The sequence below is a fragment of the Meles meles genome, chromosome 3 (genome assembly GCF_922984935.1).
Source record: "Meles meles chromosome 3, mMelMel3.1 paternal haplotype, whole genome shotgun sequence".
Classification (NCBI taxonomy): domain Eukaryota; kingdom Metazoa; phylum Chordata; class Mammalia; order Carnivora; family Mustelidae; genus Meles; species Meles meles.
Window position 1 is genome coordinate 28,039,193 of NC_060068.1, and position 23,199 is coordinate 28,062,391.

Sequence of the window (23,199 nt, forward strand, 5' to 3'; positions counted from 1 at the left end):
TCAGTTTTCCGTTGACTCAAAGGAGAAGTCATTTCTAGAATATAAAAAAATAAAATTTCCAACTTTGTGGGGAAAAAAATCCGTTTTAAATCACTTATTTTCTTTTTCTTTTTTAAAAATGATTTTATCTAGGGGGCGCCTGGGTGGCTCAGTGGGTTAAAGCCTCTGCCTTCAACTCAGGTCAGGATCTCAGGGTCCTGGGATGGAGCCCCGCATCCGGCTTTCTGTTCAGCGGGGAGCCTGATTCCTCCTCTCTCTCTGCCCACCTCTCTGCCTACCTGTGATCTCTGTCTGTCAAATAAATAAAATTTTAAAAAGATAAAACAAAAACGATTTTATCTATTTATTGGAGAGAGAGAACAGGAGCGGGGTAGGGAGAAGCAGGCTTCCCTTGAGCAGGGAGCCCCACGTGGGGCTCGATCCCGGTACCCCAAGATCATGATCTGAGCCACCCAGGCGCTCCTTAAATTAGTTTTAAAAGGATACATTTGGCTCCACCGCTGCTGCTTCATTTATTCCTGGATATGGTCATTCGTGCGGCGAGGGAACGGAGGGACGAAATCCAAAGGCGAGGAAGAACATTCAGTTCAGTCGCCTTCCCTGAGGCGATCAGGGCAACCCTTGAGGCGGTTCTTAGTAAGTTAGGTCTTTTGCAAAAATAAGACCGGAGCCCTCAAGTCTTCCCCGTAAGCCTCGCCTGCCGGCATCTAGAAGTGCCCCCCCCCCCGCAACCCCGGGTCGTTCAGGTCAGGTCCCCTCGCCGACATACAAGGCAAGATAACAAACTTCTCGCGGGCTCTGAAGCACCGAGTTCGGGTGGCCTAGGGTTCTAACGGGTGCTCGCGCGGGAAACGTTTCCCGTCTGTGCGAGAGGCCGGGCCGCGCACGGGGCTGCTGAGGCGCCGGCCGGCGGCCCCGAAAGGACACATTTACCTAGTACAGCTGTTCGTTCAGCCCTCGTTATTAAGGCACCGCTGACTTCCCGGAGTGATCAGTTACTTCAGGACCACGACCTTCCGTCCTAACTGCGGAGCGGGTTCGTCCGAGCACTCCGGCCGCCACACCGCCTTTGCGACGGAAGCCAACAGGTTCACTTGAGGCGCCGCGGCGGCCTTCCCGGGCGAGGCCGGAAGTAGCTTTCCGGCCGCCCGCGCCGCCGCGCCTGAAGCAAGATGGCAGCACTCTCTTCGAAGGGACTGTCCGATCTTCGCTTTATTTCTAGCCCTTCCCCATCCGCCAGGGACTCTCGACTGCTATCCCGGATCCGCCGTTTCTCAGCACAACACGCTGATGTTTCCATGTCATTCAGCCAGGGTGCAGGATGGGCCAGAGGCAATGTACGGTGGCGACCGTGAGCGCCGCAGGACGCCATTTTGTACGGAGACCAAAGGCCGGGCGGGGACGAGGTACTGGGGCATCCAGACTTGGCCGCGCGAACCAGAGCGCGTGTGGGGCGGGGCGAAAGGGAGGGGGCGGGGGTTAGCGGATGATGTATTTCCGCTTCCTCTCGGCCCAGTCGTATTTGGTTGGACGGGCTTGTTGCGGGGAGGGAGGGGGAAGATTGTTTGCAGTGGAGGAGCTCAGTGTACGGGAGGGTAAACTGAGGTAAGGTTCGGCGCGCGTGTGTGGGGGGCTGGAGGCTTTGTACTCGGCTGTGGAGGAGGACTGGGGGCAGGGGCATCGGGATTTGAGGGAGCGAGTGGGGTTGGGAGCGGGAGGCTCAGGCTGTCCTCAGGTTTGAAGAGAGGAGGTGGGGCGGGGCTGGGGGGGTTACTAGGGGAATTGCAGAGCTCGGGTCCGGGGTGGGGTGGATAGGGGCGGGCTGAGGGAAGGGGAGGGTGGAAAGAGGACGGGAGCTCGGAGGGAAGTCGGGGAGGGGCTGGGACGCGGAGGGGTGTCGGACCTCAAGCCTTTGAGGGCCGGGGAAAGTAGTCGCTCCGGGGTCCGCTCAGGATGTGGGAGTCTGCGAGGACGAGCGTGCTGTTCCCGGGGGGCCGAGGGGGCGGACGCAGCTGGTGGCCCAAGTGTGTTCTGACGCTGCTTGAGCGCTTGGCCTTTGTTTCTCCCGCAGCTCCCCCGACACCGGCACCCCGCAGCCTCGGTTCCGGCCAGCCTTGTCTCTCCAGCTGCCGCCACAGCCTGGAGGCGCTTGCCTCCGCCCTCCCGAATGGTGCTACTCCTCGCAGGCCTCGGCCCGGGATCCAGACCCCCTTTGCCCCCTGCCTCGGAGCGGCTGCTCCGGGTCTCCCCCGGTGGACTGCTCGTGGCGGACAGGGAAGAACTTTTCCACAGACAAGGCTGTCGCTGCAGGAGCGCCTCCAACTCCTTGAATCTCGGCCTCTAACCCGGTGTGGGGGTGTCCCTCTGTTCCCTCTTCCACCCGTCGAGAGGACAATCCCTTATTGCAGCCCAGAGCCCGGGAGGTCCCAAGCTGGGGCCCTGGTCCCAGCATGTCAGTCCTCTCTTGTGCGTAGGGCTGTGCCCTCTCCCGGTTAGCATGGCCGAATTCAGGCCGGCGCCAGGGGGGCGGGAGACCCCGCAGGGGGAGCTTCGGGCCGAGGTGGTGGAGGATGAAGCCCCGCGGAGCCCGATCGCGGAGGAGCCCGGGAGAGGCGGCAGCCACGGCGGCGAGGCCAAACTGTCTACTAGGGAAGAGGAAGAGCTGGATCCTCGGATACAGGTGAGAAGACGCAGGGCGCCCAGACTCCAGCTCGCCGGGGGAGCTGTCCGATGAGCGACGGGTCATACTGACCCTCTGTCCTGTGCCCTGTGCACTGGGGCAGGAAAGGGAGGCAGGCTTGTCAGCAGGTCCTCGCAGGACGGCGTGGCCAGTGCCGAGAGGGGCCGCTGCCGAAGGCCTCCCGACCCCGCGAAGCTGCAGACCGGCCTCAGATGCAGGGCCTCCTCTGGGTCAGCAGAGAGGGGGACTCCTGTTCTCCTTTCCGGACAAGTGAAGGGGCTCTCAGCTCAGAGATGCGCCATGCGACACGGTGATTTTGGGATTGGGAGGCAGTTTCGAATCTTCCGTTCTCTCCTTTCCTCATCAGCGCCTTCCCAGGGACGGTCGCATCTGTAGATGGTGGAACATGTTACGTGCTGCAGTGGCTCCACAGAGGGGGGCCTCCAGGGAAGTCCCCATGTGTTTAGGGAGTGGTGGTGAGCCATGGTCAGTCCTTAATAACACAGATTCCCAGTTCTGGTTACAACCAATGAACAGAGAAGCTGATTTATTACCTTGGAGTATCGACAGACAAGTAGTTGTTAGGATGGGCAGATCCTTGAAGGGGACCTCGGAGCCGTGGGGGAGGAGGACAGGCATAGGTGCGGATGAGATGCTTGGTCAGCGGAGGTGGGACTGTAGTGTTTCCGGGCAATGACGGGGAAAGCTGCTTGGGCGGGTGAAGGCGGGAGGTTCCCGTGTGTTGGGGGCCGAGTCTGCTGTAAGGTCTGGCAGCATCTCCAAGATTTGGTTGTAGAGGTGACTCACACCTGTAGATGAGCAAGAGCATCTCAGGGCTTGCAGTCCTGGGCTTCTCTGCCAACAGGCCTTTATTAGGTTGTTTCTGTAAGTGAAGAAGAAATAAAATCTGATCCTAGTATCCTCCTACCCTCTTGCTGGGGGTTCCCTGGACGTGGGGGCAGGAAGCTGTGTCCACGCTTACACTGGAGCTGTGGTGAGCCGATTGTTTACTGGCGTGAGCCAGTAATTTATTTCTGCCATGTCTCATGGGTGTCGCATTGAAAACAGCTCAGTTTCTCCTAATTCCACAGATTCGTCATCTACTGAGGAAGTAAGTTTTAGGGAAAAACGCGTTGGGCCGGGATTGGAGTAACCTCCAGCCCCCTACTTTGTGATTCTCATGCGAGTTATGTAATCTCTGAGCTTCACCTCCTTCATCTATAAAGTGAGGAGTTGGTGGAGCTGATTGGCTCAGCTCGTTGCTCTCTTCTGCCGTGGTCCTGATTCTTGGCTCTCACAACTCTTCTGCTTATCTCTCGGTGGAAGTTCGTAGGTAGTACTTAGGGAAAGAGACCCATCTCTGTTCTGTGGGCAGGATGGCTGGGTGTTGCGCTTCATGCATCTCCTTCCAGTGCTCCTTGCTCTGCTCCAGGGGAGAATCTGCTGTGGGTGGTTTCTTCGCTCAGTCTCTCCTGCTCCTCCGTGTTTTTCCAGTGCCCACACAGGCAAAGGCCGCAGCACGAAGAGGCACTCTCATGTTGTGCTGTTCAATAAAGTAGCTGTTAGCCGCATGTGGCTACTTCAGTAAGATCAATTAAAATTAAATAAAAAATAGAATTGCAGTTCTCCAGCTGCCCTTGGTATTGCAGAGGTAGAACAGTTTCCACCATCAGAGTCCTACTGGATGAGAGCCGGAGAGTACCACGAAGGCATAAGATTTGCCTTGAACCCAGGGAGCTCACAGTGTTAGCGGAGCAGAGGGACAGGCAGACCGCAGTCTCTCTTGCTAAACAGGGAGGCACATTGTGGAACGGTGTGGGTCGTGTATGGAGGGAAGGTCTTGTCGTAGGGGCCTCCACCTTGGACGGCACACTCGTGGCTGGGCCAGTGCCCTGCCCTTAGCAGTGCCTTTGCATCTTCTTGCCATGTGGGAGAGGTAGCCTGATGTGAGGGGCACCTCTCAGAGAAAGCTGGTAGCATTCAGCTGCGGGAATTCACTCTGCGTTTGGAAGACATTGGGACATGTGTCATGTGAGCTCCCTCTTGGTGTTGATAGTACACAAGACCATGTTATTCGGGAGTAACTGTCTCAGTGCTTTAAATGGATTCTCAGTGTATTTTGTGGGTCTCCACTAACAGACCTGTCATAATCCACTGGCAGGTTTTAAAAAGACCCGTTCCTGAGCCATGCCCAGAAATGTGAATTCTGGTGTTGGTGGGGTGAGAAGTGGATCTGACATGCAGCCTGCACGTCTCTGCTGAGCCAGGGGATATCCCAAAGGCTAGGGACTCTGTTCAGTTATTTTCTGACACTCCCAGAAATGGTCACTCTTAAGGCAAGGCTCTTACTCCTGTCGGGAGTAGGGTTTCTTGGCAGGCAGTTTGTGTTGCTGTTGTCTGGTGGATGCCTCTGGAAGTTGGAGGGAAGCCAGCTGGAGGCCAGCTCTAGGCCTGCCTGGAGTGTGCTGTCCCCCAGGGAAGGTTACTGGTTTTATTTCCATGCCTTGACCTCAGCATAGTTCTCTGAGGCCTTCAGTCTGGTGCTCGGCTTTCTGCAAGGGTCCCCGTGGAGGGAAGAAATGAAGGAGGGTGGTGCTAGGATGGGTCTGCGTCTCTTCCCCTGCGACTTTCTCAGTTTCGTTTGTGATGGGCATGTTCATCCTCAGGTGAGTGGACATAGTCACTTACCTCCTCTGTAGGCTCTTCAGAGTGACTTTGTAACCTCTTCATCCTCCTCCCCAGTATCAGTTTAGCTCTCACAGGACAGTCAGATTTCCCCTATTTCTCAATCCTTGGGCCATGCATCACGCTGGCCCTGCATCACCATGGGTTTAAATGTTTCAGTGGCCTGCGCAAGGTGGGCAGGAGCATCTGTCAGCTGAGCACCCGTGCCTTTGACTCAGTGGCCTGGCATCTTTGGAATGTGCCCGGTGTGCCCCAGGAAGTTCACCCTCCCTGCTGGTTGCGGCCTCCCTGATGGATGATGTGTGCTGACTCAGACTTCATCGTGTTCAAATTCCGTTTCATCCGGGTGCCAGGAATCCCTGGTGGAGCAGGCCAAATGGAATGTGTTGCCAGCTTCCCCAAACAGAGCCCTGAGTACTCGTTGGCTTCCCATTCAGCCTTGCCCTGGGTCTGCCCCAGGCTGGTTGTCCACCCTGCCCTCTAGTCTACTCTGTTCCCTGGTCTCCTGATCCTGTTAGAAAGAGCTTTGCTACTGAGTGGTGGACCTCATCATCAAAAGATTTTAGTTGCTGAAAGTGCTGTGTGGGCACAAGTTCCCTTACAGAAAGATGTGCCCACTCCTGCCCTTTGCCGGTAGCTGGATCCCTTCACATCCTTTTCCCAGGGGGATGATTTATGGAGAGTTGTTCACTCCTGTGATGATCTTTTTAGGATCTGGGAGCACGCTGGGCCATGGAACTGAGTGGCATCCAGTATCGGACCTTGGTTTGCCCACGGGAATGATGCAGGATGGCCTTTACTGACCTCCTCTTCTCCTCTAGACTCAGTTTATTTCCTCCTGAGGCCTGCATGTCCTTTTCCTACCAAGACTGTGGTTTTTCTAGGTGGTTGTACTCCTGTCTTCTCTGAGGCATCCATCCAAGGATGTCCTTAGTTCTAGGATGGTGGTCACAGTAGCAGGAAAGCCAGATTCCTCATCAGGTCCTAGGTCCAGTTTCAATTTTGCTCCTAATTCCCTGCTTCATTGTTTCCGATCCAGCAAATTTGAATGAGCTGAGAAAGAGTATTGCAGGAGCTGCTGGAAGCACTGTTACCTCCACTCCGGGATAGCCTGAAACCTGCTACGAGCCTAATCAAGCTAGAGGAGAGTAGGCTCATGGTGAGAGAGGTTGCCTCTCATCCTGACAAGAACTGTGTTGTTTTTTTTTTTCTTTTTAATTTATTTATTTGTTTTCAGCCTAACAGTACTCATTGTTTTTGCACCACACCCAGTGCTCCATGCAATATGTGCCCTCTCTGTTACCCACCACCTGCTTCCCCAACCTCCCACCCCCTGCCCCTTCAAAACCCTCAAGTTGTTTTTCAGAGTCCATAGTCTCTCATGGTTCATCTCCCCTTCCAATTTCCCACAACTCCCTTCTCCTCTCCATCTCCCCGTGTCCTCCATGTTCTTTGTTATGCTCCACAAATAAGTGAAACCATATGATACTTGACTCTCTCTGCTTGACTTATTTCGCTCAGCATAATCTCTTCCAGTTCCGTCCATGTTGCTACAAAAGTTGGGTATTCATCCTTTCTGATGGAGGCATAATACTCCATCGTGTATATGGACCATTTCTTCCTTATCCATTCATCCGTTGAAGGGCATCTTGGTTCTTTCCACAGTCTGGCGACTGTGGCCGTTGCTGCAATAAACATTGGAGTACAGATGGCCCTTCTTTTCACTACATCAGTATCTTTGGGGTAAATACCCAGCAGTGCAATTGCAAGGTCATAGGGAAGCTCTATTTTTAATTTCTTGAGGAATCTCCACACTGTTCTCCAAAGTGGCTGCACCAACTTGCATTCCCACCAACAGTGGAAGAGGGTTCCCCTTTCTCCACATCCTCTCCAACACACGTTGTTTCCTGTCTTGCTAATTTTGGCCATTCTAACTGGTGAAAGGTGATATCTCAAAGTGGTTTTAATTTGAATCTCCCTGATGGCTAGTGATGATGAACATTTTTTTCATGTATCTGATAGTTAATTTGTATGTCTTCATTGGAGAAGTGTCTGTTCATATCTTCTGCCCATTTTTTGATAAGATTATCTGTTTTGTGTGTGTTGAGTTTGAGGAGTTTTTATAGATCCTGGATATCAACCTTTTGTCTGTACTGTCATTTGCAAATATCTTCTCCCATTCCGTGGGTTGCCTTTTTGTTTATTGACTGTTTCCTTTGCTGTGCAGAAGCTTTTGATCTTGATGAAGTCCCAAAAGTTCATTTTTGCTTTTGTTTCCTTGGCCTTTGGAGACATATCTTGAAAGAAGTTGCTGTGGCTGATATCGAAGAGGTTACTGCCTCTAGGTTCTCCTCTAGGACTCTGATAGATTCCTGTCTCACGTTGAGGTCTTTTATCCATTTCGAGTTTATCTTTGTGTACGGTGTAAGAGAATGGTCGAGTTTCATTCTTCTACATGTTGGTGGTGCTGCCAGTTTTCCGAGCACCATTTATTGAAGAGACTGTCTTTTTTCCATTGTATATTTTTTCCTGTTTTGTCGAAGATTATTTGACCATAGAGTTGAGGGTCCATATCTGGGCTCTCCACTCTGTTCCACTGGTCTATGTGTCTGTTTTTATGCCAGTACCACGCTGTCTTGGTGATCACAGCTTTGTAGCAAAGCTTGAAATCCGGTAACGTGATGCCGCCAGTTTTGTTTTTGTTTTTCAACATTTCCTTAGCAATTCGTGGTTTCTTCTGATTCCATACAAATTTTAGGATTATTTGCTCCAGCTCTTCAAAAAATACTGGTGGAATTTTGATCGGAATGGCATTAAAAGCATAGATTGCTCTAGGCAGTATAGACATTTTAACAATGTTTATTCTTCCGATCCAAGAGCATGGAACGGTCTTCCATCTTTTTGTGTCTTCTTCAATTTCTTTCATGAGTGTTCTGTAGTTCCTCACGTACAGGTCCTTTACCTCTTTGGTTAGGTTTATTCCCAGGTCTCTTATGGTTCTTGGTGCTATAGTAAATGGAATTGATTCTCTAATTTCCCTTTCTGTATTTTCATTGTTAGTGTATAAGAAAGCCACTGATTTCTGTACATTGACTTTGTATCCTGCCACGTTACTGAATTGCTGTATGAGTTCTAGTAGTTTGGGGGTGGAGTCTTTGGGGTTTTCCATATAAAGAATCATGTCATCTGCGAAGAGAGAGCGTTTGACTTCCTCCCTGCCCATTTGGATCCCTTTTATTTCTCTTTGTTATCTGATTGCCGTTGCTAGGACTTCTAATACTATGTTGACCAAGAGTGGTGAGAGTGGGCATCCTTGTCGTGTTCCTGATCTCAACGGGAAGGCTGCAAGCTTTTTCCCATTGAGGATGATATTTGCTGTGGGTCTTTCATAGATAGATTTTATGAAGTTCAGGAATGTTCCCTCTATCCCTATACTTTGAAGCGTTTTCATCAGGAACGGATGCTGGATTTTGTCAAATGCTTTTTCTGCATCAATTGAGAGGACCATGTGGTTTTTCTCTCTTCTCTTATTGATGTGTTCTATCACACTGATTGATTTGCGAATGTTGAACCAACCTTGCAACCCAGGGATGAATCCCACCTGGTCATGGTGGATAATCTTTTTAATGTGCTGCTGGATCCTCTTTGCTAGGATCTTGTGGAGAATCTTTGCATCCATATTCATCTGTGATATTGGTCTGAAATTCTCCTTTTTGGTAGGGTCTTTTCCTGGTTTGGGGATCAGGGTAATGCTGGCTTCATAAGAAGAGTCTGGAAGTTTTCCTTCTGCTTCAATTTTCTGAAACAGCTTCAGGAGAATTGGTGTTATTTCTTCTTTGAAAGTTTGGTAGAATTCCCCAGGGAATCCGTCAGGTTCTGGGCTCTTGTTTTTTGGGAGGCCTTTGATCACTGCTTCAATCTCATTACTAGATATTGGTCTATTCAGGTTGTCAATTTCTTCCTGGTTCAATTTTGGGAGTTTGTAGTTTTCCAGGAATGCATCCATTTCATCTAGGTTGCTTAGCTTATTGGCATTTAACTGTTGGTAATAATTTCTGATGATTGTTTCTATTTCCTTGGTGGTCGTTGTGATCTCTCCCTTTTCATTCATCATTTTATTAATTTGGACTTTCTTTTCTTTTGGATTAGTGTGGCCAGTGGTTTATTGATCTTATTGATTCTTTCCAAAAACCAGCTTCTGGTTTCATTGATACATTCTACTGTATCTCTGGTGTCTACCTCATTGATCTCTGCTCTAATCTTGATTATTTCCCTTCTTGCATGTGGAGTTGGTTTGATTTGTGGTTGATTCTCCAGTTCTTTAAGATGTAGAAACAGCTGGTCTATTCTTGATTTTTCTATTTTTTTGAGGGAGGCTTGGATATCTATGTATTTCCCCCTTAGAACCGCCTTTGCTGTATTCCATAGGTTTTGGACCTAAGTGTCTCATTCTCATTGGTTTCCATGAATTGTTTAAGTTCTTCTTTGATCTCCTGGTTGATCCAAGCATTCTTAAGCAAGGTGGTCTTTAGCTTCCAGGTGTTTGAGTTCCTTCCGAATTTTTCCTTGTGGTTGAGCTCCAGTTTCAAAGCATTGTGATCTGAGAATATGCAGGGAATAATGTCAGTCTTTTGGTATCGGTTGAGTCATGCTTTGTGACCCAGTATGTGGTCTATTCTGGAGAAGGTTCCATGTGCACTTAAGAAGAATGAGTATTCTGGTGGAATGTTCTGTATATATCTATGAGGTCCATCTGGTCCAATGTTTCATTCAATGCTCTTATTTCTTTATTAATTTTCTGTTTCAATGATCTATTACTGAGAGAGGCATATTAAGATCTCCTACTATCAATATATTCATATCAATATGACTCTTTATCTTGATTAATAGTTTTCTTATGTAATTGGCTGCTCCCATATTGGGGGCGTAGATATTTACAATTGTTAGATCATCTTGGTGGATAGTCCCTTTAAAATGATGTAGTGTCCTTCTGTATCTCTGGCTACAGGCTTTAGTTTAAAATCTAATTTATCTGATATGAGAATCACTACCCCGGCGTTATTTTGAGGCCCATTGGCGTGAAAGATGCTTCTCCATCCCTTCACTTTCAGTCTGTGTGTATCCTCAGGAAGAACTGTGGTTTTTGAGGAATCTTTCCCTCGACTGAAGGTGATGTCCTGGGTAGGAAAGTTCTGTGAAACTCAGAACTGTGTGTGTCGGGTGGTGTTGGCTCTGCCCCTGGTCCTCTTCAGGGGTCCTTTGAGCCATGTCACCTGTTTGTAGTTCCATAGCATTTTGATGTGATCTTATGGTCACTGGGTTGTGTGACTAACGTACACCAGCTTCTGGAGCCACAGTGTCCAGGGTGGGAGCTACATGCTGCTGGCCAGATTGAGATGTGCCCTAAGGCTTAAATGTACCAGGATTTCAAAGGCATAAATTGAAAGGAATGTAAAAATGTTCCATCATTTATGTTGATAACATGTTAATATTTTAACATTTTGGGTATTTGGGATAAGTGGAATGTATTGTTAACAACTTAACCTGTTTGTTTTTGCATTTTTAAAAAATGGTTGCCAGAAAACTAAAAATTGAATCCGAGGCTCACATATATTTGTTGGATTGTTCTGCTCTGTAAAGTTTGGAGCCAAATTTATGGCCTTCTTTGAGGCAGGGCATGCATTGTTGTTGGCGTGCATATTTCCCTATCCTTTTTCCTGGTTCTGTTATATGTTTCTTCCTTTCACTGTAATTTGGGCATATAATTTGGTTTCCTGGATTCTTAATTGCTGACTCAAACCTTTTAGGGGTTGAGGAAAGGCATAGAAATAAAAAGACTCAAAGGGGATCATATACTGGGTTGTTGGAAGGGCCAGATGAGGCATGTGGGGCCACTGATGGCAGCATCACTCACTGCCAAGTGCGGGTCATGTCTGGGTCGTGGGCAGCAAGCAGACTCAGGCTGGGTTCCACCACCCTGTCCAGGGGCTGCGAGGCCCCTGGGAGAGGATCCCGTAGCTGAGTGTCATGAATCTCACTGGGCATTGCTCTTTCTCAGGAGTGTCCTTGGCATGGTGGGTTCATGATTTCTCCCTGAGGTTCTCCCTCCCTGCAACAGACTCGGTTATGTGAGGACCTGGGGTCTCTGACAGTCCACTGCCCAGGCAGGCCTAGAAGCCTCTTGAGTCATGTGATACTCCTAATTTTGACCTTACCTGTCAGACTCATAATTCTGTGTCCTGCATTTGTCTGGTATCCTCCCTGAGCTCGCCCACCTGGAATACTGCAGACAGCCTCTCCCTGGCTCTTGTAAACGTCCCTCGTATGGCTCAGATCTGCCTTCCTGAACCACAGACCAGGTGGTGCCAAGCTGAGGGGCTTCCCCTGCCACTGGGAAAAGTTGTGGTATCCTTGCTCTGTGCCCCAGCCTTGCTGGCTTCTTACTTGACAAGCTCCCTGCCCCAGGCACCTGCTCTCCTTCTGATTCTTGGCTCCTTCCTGTCACTGGTGGTTTTCTTTTCTCTGTATCCATCAAGGCCCAGCCTAGTAGCAAGTACTTTGAGCATCCTGCCCTGGCCTTTCCTGCCGAGGCAGATAACCCTGCTGCCCCCAGCATGCCCACCTCTTACAGCTGCTTGCACTGCCAAGGGCCTGTTGCTTGCTTACTGGGCCGAGAGTGGCCACCTCTTTATTTTTTGAGTGCTGGGGTCTCAGCAATGCTGAGCTGTGATGCATATGTAGAAAACCTGTGATGGGTGAGTAGCTAGGGGTAGCATTCTCTGACTTAGCTCCGCAGAGACCTCTGGCTGGAGTGTGAAGAGAAGGTGGCACGATCTGATGAAGAGAGGGCAGGCTTGCTGCCATTTTGCTGCGGGTGCATGTGTGTTCCATTTGCTGAATGTTGATTTCCTCATTGTTAAAATGGGGGTTTAATGAGCGGATGCAGAGATGGAGTTGGGGAGGATTGCAGGAGACTATGTTATTAGGTCTCCTTCAAGGAGCCATTCTGCAGAGCCTCCTGCATCTCTTCCCTTCTCTGGTCAGGCGGACTTTCCTCCTTGCACTGCCCTTCCAGCCCACGTGGTTCGCATGAGGCTGCTTTCCACTGCTCTAATTTTTTGCCCCTCTCCGGCAGGAAGAGCTAGAGCATCTGAACCAGGCAAGCGAGGAGATCAACCAGGTGGAGCTGCAGCTGGATGTGAGTGTTGCTCCTTTTCCTCACGCCCTGGGGCTGGTCTTGGAGGTGTCTCCTCTCCCTGTTCAATATGGCGGCAGGGAAGGGGCATGTATGAAAAGCTGGAGGGGCTGGGACCCACACATATGCCTTCCCTCTGCCCTGTGTCCCTATCCCTTTGCCAGGAGGCCAGGACCACCTATCGGAGGATCCTGCAGGAGTCAGCAAGGAAGCTCAACACGCAGGGCTCCCACTTGGGGAGTTGCATCGAGAAGGCCCGGCCTTACTATGAGGCTCGGAGGCTTGCTAAGGAGGTATGGCCAGCTGATGTGTGTTCCAGAATGGCCGTGTGCAGAGCCCGGCCCTGGACTCTTCTGTCTCTGTGTGGGGTGTGAGACGGAACACTTTCTCATTTCTTTTTTATGTCTCTTCCCTTTGGTTCATTTCTCTTTTCTTTGCTCACCCCGCCATTCCTTTACCCTTTTCTTCCCCTTCTTTTTCTTTCTTTCTCCTTTCCTTTCCTTCTCTCCCTTCCCCTTCCCCATCCCGCCCCTTATTTTCTTTCTTTTCTTTCTTTCTACACAAATACTGTGGGTTCGTTATTGGAAGACTGTAATGTAACTGTAACTGTAAGACAAGAAGAAAACCAAAATCACCCCAAATCCTACCGTGTGCGTGTTTCATGTTTTTTGTACCTAGGATTTGTTTCAGTCAAGTATGGTAGGGTAGCAGACACAGAGACAGCTGCCTTGAAAGGAGAGTCTATTACTTAATCTTTCCGAGAAGAAAGGACATGCCACACCATGTAGGGGACGGAAGGTACTAGAGGAAACCTTGGCTTAGAGCCTTTATTGTGCTTATAATGGGAAGGAATGGGTAAGGCAGGGTAGGCAACCTTTAGCAAATTTAGAATTAGATGGCTTAAATAATTATGGGCTTTGGACTCTGGGGGTGGTCTCTGTGTTTTGGTGTCTGGCCCTGGGGTAACACAGGGCAGGGGAAACACTGGCTGGTGTGTGAGAGTTAGATAAAGGGGGTGGTGCGATTTGGATTGGTTGGTTTGCATTTGAGAGGTGTGCTCATAGGGGAGTTTACTATTTTTAGGAGTTAGCTAGCCCTGGGAGTTCCACAAGGCCCCCAAGATTTCAAAGCATCAAAAATATAGAAAATAAAAAACATACTTAATATAGCACAGATAACCCCTTAATTTTGGGGGTGGGTACATATTTTGCCAAAATGAGATGACATGGTATGTGCTATTTTTATTCCTTTATTTTACTTATATTATGACATGGTTCCGTGTCAAAAAATACACATCCATGCTGTAATTTTTAAGAACTGCCTAATCTCTCCTCCTTTTATTATTATTTTTCATTTAATCAGTTGCTTGTAACTGAAAACGTAGGTTGGTTTCCATTGTTTTGTGATAAGCATGGCTGTGATGACTGTCTCTGAGTGCTTGTCTTCCTTTCGTCAGCTTACCTGCTTAGCTGGAGTTGATGAAATCAGGGGTGTGTTTTCTGTAAGACTTGGTCCGTGTCGCTAACCACCTTGCATCTAAAGTGGTGGGGATTTTTCTTTGTTCTCTGCAGGGGAGAAAAGGCCGGTGGCCTTTGCAAATGCCGATTTCACACACTCACCCTCTAGTGGCAGTATCATTTTCCAACTTTTGTTTCTACATTTCTTTATTTGTCATAGCCTTACAAAATTCTCTTTATAGGTAAAATGTTACTTTTTTGGCCCTTACGCTCAGTGCGGTTTGGGAAGTGAAGCCTACATTGCAATCGGCCTTCCTCCTTGTCCTCATCTAAGCGGGGTCTCCATGGGCGGGCAGGGGTCCTTGGGGCTCCCCATCCTGATGGCCCTCTCTTCCCAGGCTCAGCAAGAGACCCAGAAGGCAGCGCTGCGGTACGAGCGGGCTGTGAGCATGCATAATGCTGCCCGGGAGATGGTGTTTGTGGCTGAGCAGGGTGTCATGGCTGACAAGAACCGGCTAGACCCCACCTGGCAGGAGATGCTCAACCATGCCACCTGCAAGGTGAGCCAGGCTATGTCAACAGGTCTTCCCAGGTTCAGCTGCTTCCTTTGCCGTGCTTTCATCCCATTGCCCTCCTGCCTCCTCTCTCTCTTCTCCACTCAGGCCTTTCCTCAGCCTTGATTCTGTTTCAGCCCAAACCTCCTCCTTCCTCTCTGTCCTGTCTGGGCTTTGCTATTGTACCTTTTGAAGTGTAGTTTGTGTATCATTTCTCAGCTACTCAAAGGAGAGGGGGGTGTGGGAGGATCCCTGGCATCAGCTCCAGTTGGCCACCTTCACCTCGTGAAGATGTTAGTCCATTTGAGTTGTTACAGCAGAATCACATAGACTGGGTGGCTTAAGTGACACTTTATTTCTTCCAGTTCTGCGGGCTAGGTGAGGGCCTGCTTCCTGATTGCTAGACAGCTGGAAGTCTTTTCAGTGGTGATAAAGCTTTCACTGATGTGGAAGGGATGAGTGGGAGCTCTCCAGGACCTCTTTTATGAGGGCACTAATCACATTTAAACCGCCCCCCCAACCTCTCAGAGGGTCCCCATCCAATGCCATCACTTAGGCGTTAGGATTTCAACATAGGAATTTTGGGGGGATACAGACATTTAGTCTCTAGCAGCAAATGCCAGCTCCTGAAGGATGATCATGTCTCAAGAGGCAAAAGCATGGGTCCTCGGTCAGTGACGGATGTCTTCTGCCCCATCTGGGCCAGGTGAATGAAGCAGAGGAGGAGCGGCTTCGTGGTGAGCGGGAGCATCAGCGGGTGACCCGGCTGTGCCAGCAGGCTGAAGCTCGGGTCCAGGCCCTGCAGAAGACGCTCCGGCGGGCCATTGGCAAGAGCCGCCCCTACTTCGAGCTCAAGGCCCAGTTCAGCCAGATTCTGGAGGTAGGGGAGGAGTGGGAGAGGGGGAGGGTCTGTGAACAGGCAGGAACGGGACAGGCATGGAGAGTGAGGGCAGTTAGAGGGGATGTTGGTGCCTCTCTGGGCCATCTGCCAGACCAGTGTGGCGGGACAGGTGGTAGGACAGGTGCTTAGAATGACCCACAGGAGTGGGAGTTGGGCTTGGAGGATGGGTGCTGGCAGAGAATGGAGTCGAAAGGAGGTAAGTGAGAGAAAGTGGGAATTGGGAAACCAGGGAGAATGGGGATCAGGAACTGGCCAGAAAGGGAAAGGGAACAGTGGGGTGAGGAGGAGTGGGTGGGAATGAGGACCTGGTGGGAAGGTCTTAGACGGTCAGGTTTAGGTGAGGAGCAGGGCAGGAAGGCTGGGGAAGAAGAATCCAAAGAGGAAGACGGAAGGGGGCTGGGCTGAGTGGGGTAGAGCCATGCGGGTTTGTGTTGGGTGGTCTGGGAAAGGAGGCACTGTGCAGAGTGCCCAGGGGGCTCAGAGTGCTTGATCACCTCACTCCGTTCCTCCTTCCTCAGGAGCACAAGGCCAAGGTGACAGAGCTGGAGCAGCAGGTGGCCCAGGCCAAGACTCGCTATTCAGTTGCCCTGCGCAACCTGGAGCAGATCAGCGAGCAGATTCACGCACGGCGCCGGGGCCAGCCCCTGCATGCCCCAGGCCAGCGGCGCTCCTCCCCTGTGGGGGCAGAGGCTGGGCCTGATGGTGGGGAGGATGGGGACAGTGGGATCATCGAGGGGGCTGAAGGCGGGGGCCTGGAGGAGGGCAGTAGCCTGGGTCCTGGGGCTGCCCCCGACACAGACACGCTTAGCCTGCTGAGCCTGCGCACGGTGGCCTCGGACCTGCAGAAATGTGACTCTGTGGAGCACCTGAGGGGCCTCTCAGACCACACCAGTCTGGACGGCCAGGAGCTGGGTTCCCGGAGTGGGAGCCGTGGGGGCCGCCACCAGCGCAGCATCAGCCTGTAGTCCATGCTCAGGGTGGCTTGTCCTTTCACCACCACTGGCCCTCGTAGGGCCGGACAGGCTCCATGCTCCCTCTCCTCAGGTCCTTGCTTCCCTTGGAGAGGTCAGTTTGGTCCTTGCCTCTGGTGGATTTCTCCCCGTCCCTGCCCTCCCAGCTCCCTCCTCGCAGGTGGCAGCTCTCTTTGCCTTACCCTTTCAGAAGGCTTTTCTCTGGCTCTCACGTTTGCCCTCTCCTGCTAGCTCCTCATGGTCTGATGCCTTTTGCTGCCCCCTTTCTGCTTTCCTTCCATCTGTCTGGCTTTCCCCTCAGGGAACTTGGTCTAGAAGGCACAGGGAAGCCCATCGGAGAAGGTGGGTGTGGGACCCAAGTCCTGGCATCTTGGCCCCTAGCTGGAGGAAATAGGTGTTCCTTCCACCTCCCCATCTCCCGAGGTCTAGGGATGCTACAGAGCTCTTCTGGTAGCCCTGTGCCCTAAGCCTCTGTCCTGGCCTGCCCATATGGAACCTGAAATGCACTGTACTGTGTACGTGTGGAAGACACTACTGATCCCTACAGTGCTCCCTCCTCATGACCTAAGCCACTTTGTTATGTGTGCCACAAAGCAGGACTCGAAGGGTACCAGTGTCAGAGAAGGTGAAACCCAACCCCACTGTCAACACAGAGGACACCGCCCGCTCCAGACAGGCTCCCATGTGCATGGTGTTTTCCCCAGCTGGGCTGGGCCGTTAACATTGCTAAGGTGCTAGTGGGTCTCTAACAAGGGTCCATGTTGGCAGGTGGACATGTAATGAGGTCCTGATGGTTGAGGCCCTTGCCATTCCTGCTGCAGAGTTGGGTTTACTTTTTCTGGGTAGAGGATGTTGAGCTGAATCTCAGTACCCTCTTGCGGGGTGGAATTAGGGAAGTTGGTGCTCAGTTGCTCTCCCTCCCTCTCTCCCAAACCAGACAATACCTACTCCAGGATCCCTTAGGGAAATGCTCAAGTTTGGCTGCAGAGCCTTCTCTGTTGTAGGTAGGGGTTGCCCTGGGGTGAGGGGGCCCACCCTCCATGGGGAGCAGCTCTGGGTGTTTGGTGGTGCTCCAGGCCCTAAGGTGGGGAAGGTGGGGAAGCCATGCTAGATCTGGGTGCCTTGGGAGAACAGGTCCTTCCTCCTTTGCCACCCTAAGAGGTCTGAGAGCTGGACTCTGGGCAGGACAGCTTGCGCCTAGGCCTTTGTGCTGCTGCCTTCACCTGGGAGGAGTGGGCTTTCATATGGAGGGTGTTTCCCTGTGCTAAGGTGGTCACTATGAGAACCACTGGGTTTGAGGTGGCCATGGGTGAAGGGAAGAAAGGGAGGGAGGACGCGGGCATGCATGTGTGCATGTGCTGGGGGAGTGTGTGTGTGTGTGAGAGAGAGTGAGTGTGAGAGAGAGAAAAGGGTATGCCCCTGATTTTATTTAAATAAAATAGTTTATGTATCAATTATGTTTGCTGTCCCTGTCAGGGGAGGGAGGAAGAGAAGGGCAGAGTGTGTGTGTGTGTGGGCTCTTGATGGGGGAGTCAGGGCAGGGGAGATGCCTCCTCCTCCCACCTTTCAGGCGAGGAGGGGTCTGCAGGGTGGAGAGGACATTGTTCTGGTGGTCCAGAAAAGACGAAGGTGCCAGTCCTGGGTGTGTCTGCACTTGAGCATGAAGGAAGGGGAGAGACAAAAGTAGGGTTGTAGGAGACTTAAATTTCAGATAGAGTTTTTGCCTCCTGCAGTGTTTAGGACATAATACTAAGTTTTTATGTTGTCTATCTAAAATTTAATGTAGATGAAAGGTGACACTTAAGTCACGACTTGACCTGTTGTGGGGTGCAAAGGATTTGAGTGTGTTTGGACCCACAGCCTGTGAAATATCTAGTGGAATCAGGTTGGGGTGGGATGAGAACTTCGGGAGCCACGGATGTGTAGAGTGAAAGCTTTGGATCAAGCGCCCTCAGTCCTAGCCCCAGAGGTGCGCCTACATTTCGAGCCATGTGAGGAAGACATCATCCAAAGGGTGGAGAAGGCACTGCTAGGGAGGAGGGCAGGAGATCCACTGGAAACTTGATGGGAAATGGTTGTCTTGAAGACCCTTGAGGGGAAGAGTGAAGGGCAGAAGCTGGGACGGAAGGGCAGAGCAGTGACCCTGGTGATCTCAGATGGCGGATGGGCCATCAGGAGCCACTGTGTTTTGAACATGCACTGCTTACCCTTCGACAGGTACTGTCCAGGTGTGAGACTACCTTTCCCAACCTGGACTTTTTTTTATAAAACAAATTTATTTTTCTCATGGTTCCAGAGGATGAAAGCCTGAGGTCAAGCCATAAGTTGGATTAATTCCTTCTGAGGGTTGTAAGGGAAGGATGTGTTCCAGGTCTCTCCTTAATTTGCAGATCTGTCTTCTCCCAGTGTCTTCATCTTTCCTGTGTACGAGTCTGTTCAGATTTCTCTCTTATAACGATACCAGTCATGTAGGATCAGGGTTCACCCTAATGACCTCATTTTACTTTAATAACCTCTGCAAGGACCCTATCTCCAAATACAGTCACATTCTGACTAGGTTACAGCTTTAGCATATGAATTCTGAGGGAGGCGCAATTCAGTCCGTAACAGCACAAAAGCACATAAACAATGTAAATGGTATCTGATCCTGTCTTTCCATTACAACATCACTGGATTTAATCTACCATTTTGCTTATCGGAATGCCCTTCAACTGACCTCTCTTTCTAATTGAGAAATAAAGTGTGGTGAGGCAGATGGGTGCCAAAATATTCCCTTTATTACTGGAAAAGTTGTGATGAAAATACATGGCCTATGTTCTTGGGCAAGTAGGCTTTCTGAGATGACACTCCAGGGTCATACTTTCTACCCAGTCCTGCAAGTCACTTGGTGTGGAGGAGCCCCAGAAAAGAGGGGCTGGCTGTGCCCACTCAGTTTCTCTTCAAATCACCTACTAGATAAGAATGGAGAGCCAGTAGGAGAGTTAAGAGCCAATGGTGCTGCTTCCATGTGGAAGAAAATAGCCATGGCAAATATGCCTCCCCCACACCCCACAACCCTATCCCAAGTGTCTTGTACTTACCCACTGTGACTCGTGCCAGGATATGAATTTACCTGTCCCCACAACGACCTTACGAGGTAGGTAGCACCATGATTGTCTTTTCGCAGATGGTAGTACAGGTGGGGATGCCCAATTTGCCCCCAGCCTTGTAGAAGGTAAAGGAGGCATTTGGACTTGAGTCCACAGGGACCAGGGGTGAGAAAGTGGAGTGGGCAGAATAACCTCTCAAGAAGTGTTTTTGGGGAGGGGAAGTGAGAATTACCAGGAAGCTTGAGGAATTTTGTTTCAAAATGAGCAAGAGATGGTCAAACTGAGGGGCTGTCTCATTTCCCCCATTCCTGTACCATGTCAAAACATGACTGGTAATAATTTCTTCTAAACTATGTCCTCCCCAAGTGAACAGTTGGGCCTCAGTCTCCCCAGCATGTAATACGTGCCTGGCGCTATGTTCAGTAAACATACCTTTTCAGGGGCGCCTGGGTGGCTCAGTGGGTTAAAGCCTCTGCCTTCGGCTCAGGTCATGATCCCAGGGGTCTGGGATCGGGCCCCACATTGGGCTCCCTGCTTGGCAGGGAATCTGCTTCTCTCCCTGCCTGCCGCTGCCCCTGCTTGTGCTCTGTCTCTCTCTCTCTCTCTCTCTCTCAAATAAATAAATATATCGTAAAAAAAACCAAAACACACAAACCGCACATACTTTTCCATCCTCCCTCCCCCCCCCCCCAGTCCAAATCTATGCCAGGTTACTTTGTTAGACTGTTGTTAGGAGATCAGCATTGTATTCACAGCCCTGTGGATTATATCTCCACGTCTCTACAGGTCGTTCTCAGATATCTCTAAGCTCCAACTTAACTGTAAAATGAGAAAATCTGGGTGTTCCTAACCCTATGCCAGGTCGGTGGGTGTCAGCCACAATGATCCATATTAGCAGCTTCCAGATGAAATGAGCTTCACATTAGGAGGCCTCCTTCAGTCTAGTGCTAGAGAAGGAGGCTTTTCTCTCTCTCTCCCTTTCCTTTTCCTTTCCCCCTTCCCTCCTTACTCCCCTTTCTCCTCTTCCCCCCCCTTCCCCTTCTTTCTTTTTTAAATAAAGGTCCTGATGAAGTTTTGGTTTACCTCTTTGTCCCGTTGTAGTTTTCTTAGTCACCCTTAATCTTTTCCTCCTGTGCAGTGAAGACGGGCTTTTCCGGTTGTCATGGTCCCGCTCTGTCAGCAGAGGGCAGCAGCCACCAAAAAGTGAATAAGTGAATGGCAAGCAATCCGAGACAGCTGGGTCCTGGTCCTCATTTGCCTGCAGGCCAATGAGGGTCGCCTCCTTGACACTTGGCAGGTGGTCTGGGAATCTGGAGGGGGTAGGAGAAAGGGTGTATGCATTAGAGCGCAACCCTGTCTGTCCCCACGTGGTTTTCTTGCATCCCTAATGTGCTTGGGATGGTCTGTTGTGTGTGAAAACTGCTTCAGGTTTGGGGGGCACCAGCTCATTTGAGGCCAGATGTTCTGTGATTCTTGATGTCCTGTTTTGAGAACTCATCTCCTTCTTTGTCCTGCTTAGTGCCTTGTCCCTCTACCCTTCCTCCACCTTCTTGCATATTCCCCTCTTGGGAAGTCCCTTTGGCTTCCCTCTACCACAACTCATAAGCCTTGGGCTTCCCCTTTGTCCACCATCCATGAGCCCTGGGCTCCATACAGCACCATACCCTGAATTAAGGGAACCAGGGGACCTTTTTTGCTGACTGGCAAAAGAGTGTGTAGTTTGTTAAATATTTAGCAGTATCTTTTAGAGTTGCAAACACTGCAGTAGGGCTTGTTAGGAATACCAGAAAGTATAATAATCATGGATTGGACATCCAGTTAAGGAACATAGGTGGATATAGATAACAGGCCATACACGGTAGTAAACAAATAGGTGTTTATTTTATTTTATTTTTTTAGATTTATTTATTTAAAGAGAGTGGAGGGAGGGGCAGAGGAAGAAGGAGAGAGAGAATCTCAGGCACACTCCCTGTTGAGCTTGGAGCCTGACTTGGGGCTCTAATCTTATGACCCTGAGATCATGACCTGAGCTGAAACCAAGGGTCTGACTCTTAACCGACTGAGCCACCCAGGTGTCCCAGACAAATAGATAAATTTAAGAGGGCTGTAGTCAAGGAGAGGCCTGGGAATTTAAGAAAGAGAATAGAGGACTTTGAGCAGAGAACTACTCTGAAGCTCTGGACCAGCCCCTGTCCTCAGACTGGAGAGGTGGTGGTAAGAATCCTCCCCTTGCATTCCATTTTACCAGTCCTCTTGCCCCCATGCCTTACTCTTCTGAAATTGTCCTAGGCGCCTCTGGTCAGGACCTGTGGCTCACCTATCTTGGTGTTTTCAGGGTATGCCATGGGATACTTTTCACCAGACATCTATCCATTGATTTGCTTATACTTGTGCTACTCTTGGCGCAACTTCTCTCCCTGCTTAACCTGTTAGACTTCTGCCTGTGGTTTGAGGCCCAGCTCACATGGACTTGGGGCCAAATCCCCAAGATTCCTTTGACTTGTGGGACTCCTGGTTCAGTGTCACTCCTGGTGTCGTCCTTGACTCCATCTCACTCACCACGTGACTTGGTACAATAGACATTCTACAAAATAGGGTGAGCATACATCATGTATAGTCTAAACTGGGACACTTGAGTGTGAAAGGGGGCAGATCCAACCCAGGACTGAATAGCACTGACTGTACTGTCTAGAGAGAACTGTCATGCAAGGATGTGTGCATATGGATGAGGAACTTAGCTCCTCTGGGCTCTGGTGTTCCAGTCTTCAAGAAGGGGCACCAGACTGGGTAGATACCATCTCAGTTTATCAAAAGCACTAAGATGATACGGCTGGTGGAGGAGGTTGGGGCCTGTGAGAGGTATTTTGGTGAAGGCTGTCAGATGGTGGATGTGTTTGTAGAGAGTTACAGGATCTGAGCATGAGGACTCCCAAGTCCAGGGTTGGTTAGGACCCAGCCTGGAAGCAGTAAAGTGCTGCTAGACATTTCTGCTTGGACATGAGGTGGTGTCAAAGAACTTCGGCAGTGATTTTTCCTTCCTTAGGGCAGGCAGGTGGTTATCACCCACAGTGGAGGTAGGCCAGCTGACTTCTTCATCAACATCATTGGGAGGAGGAAGCTATGTCTTCATGGCACCAACACAAATGCAAAGTTAAAAAGTGCTACCAGGTATGTTCATGTGCCACTTTAGATATGTTATTTATTTATTTATTTCTGAATTGAATTAGTTTTCCTTAAAAAATATAAAAGATGCTTCCAGGGAGAAAGTGACAAGAAGGCAGAATCTCAAAGATAGGCAAATTCATCTGGAAGCATAAAAAGGTTGGGGAGGAATGAGAGAAAACACTCTGTAACTAGAGGAAACACAAGAATTGGAGAAAGTGAAAGAAGTGGAGAAGCAAGGAAGAGGGATGTGAAGATGTATGTAGTCATCTGGAGGGATGAACTTGAGATAAGAAGAGGAAAATCCAGGTGACTGAGCTAGTACCGGAAATGCTCAGAGGTACCTTGGCATTGAGTCCAGGTCAAATATTATCGCTCTCCCTTATCTTGACCTGTCTCAGGGCTGCTAGGTGTGGGCTGCATACCTTTTGAGAATAGCTAAAATTAACAACACAGGAAATAACAGAGGATGCAGAGAAAGGGGAGTTCTCTTCCACTATGGAGG

The 23,199-nt window shown here is 50.1% G+C and overlaps 1 protein-coding gene across 1 annotated transcript; it reads left to right on the top strand.

Moving 5' to 3' along the window:
- The first annotated feature begins 2,483 nt into the window (after positions 1 to 2,483).
- On the top strand, positions 2,484 to 20,063 carry SH3BP5L (SH3 binding domain protein 5 like). The gene is made up of 6 exons (XM_046000338.1): positions 2,484 to 2,680; positions 12,501 to 12,563; positions 12,725 to 12,853; positions 14,416 to 14,577; positions 15,278 to 15,451; positions 15,991 to 20,063. Exons 1-6 carry the CDS (start codon positions 2,498 to 2,500, stop codon positions 16,435 to 16,437), a joined length of 1,158 nt encoding a protein of 385 aa, XP_045856294.1. The 5' UTR covers positions 2,484 to 2,497; the 3' UTR covers positions 16,438 to 20,063.
- The last annotated feature ends 3,136 nt before the right edge of the window (positions 20,064 to 23,199 follow it).

Bases quoted from the DNA above. Each gene is read 5' to 3' on its own strand.
- SH3BP5L (XM_046000338.1), top strand. From the start codon at position 2,498: ATGGCCGAATTCAGGCCGGCGCCAGGGGGGCGGGAGACCCCGCAGGGG. The intron at 2,681-12,500 runs GTGAGAAGACGC...CCTCTCCGGCAG, and splicing joins AGCTGGATCCTCGGATACAG to GAAGAGCTAGAGCATCTGAA. The intron at 15,452-15,990 runs GTAGGGGAGGAG...CTCCTTCCTCAG, and splicing joins AGTTCAGCCAGATTCTGGAG to GAGCACAAGGCCAAGGTGAC.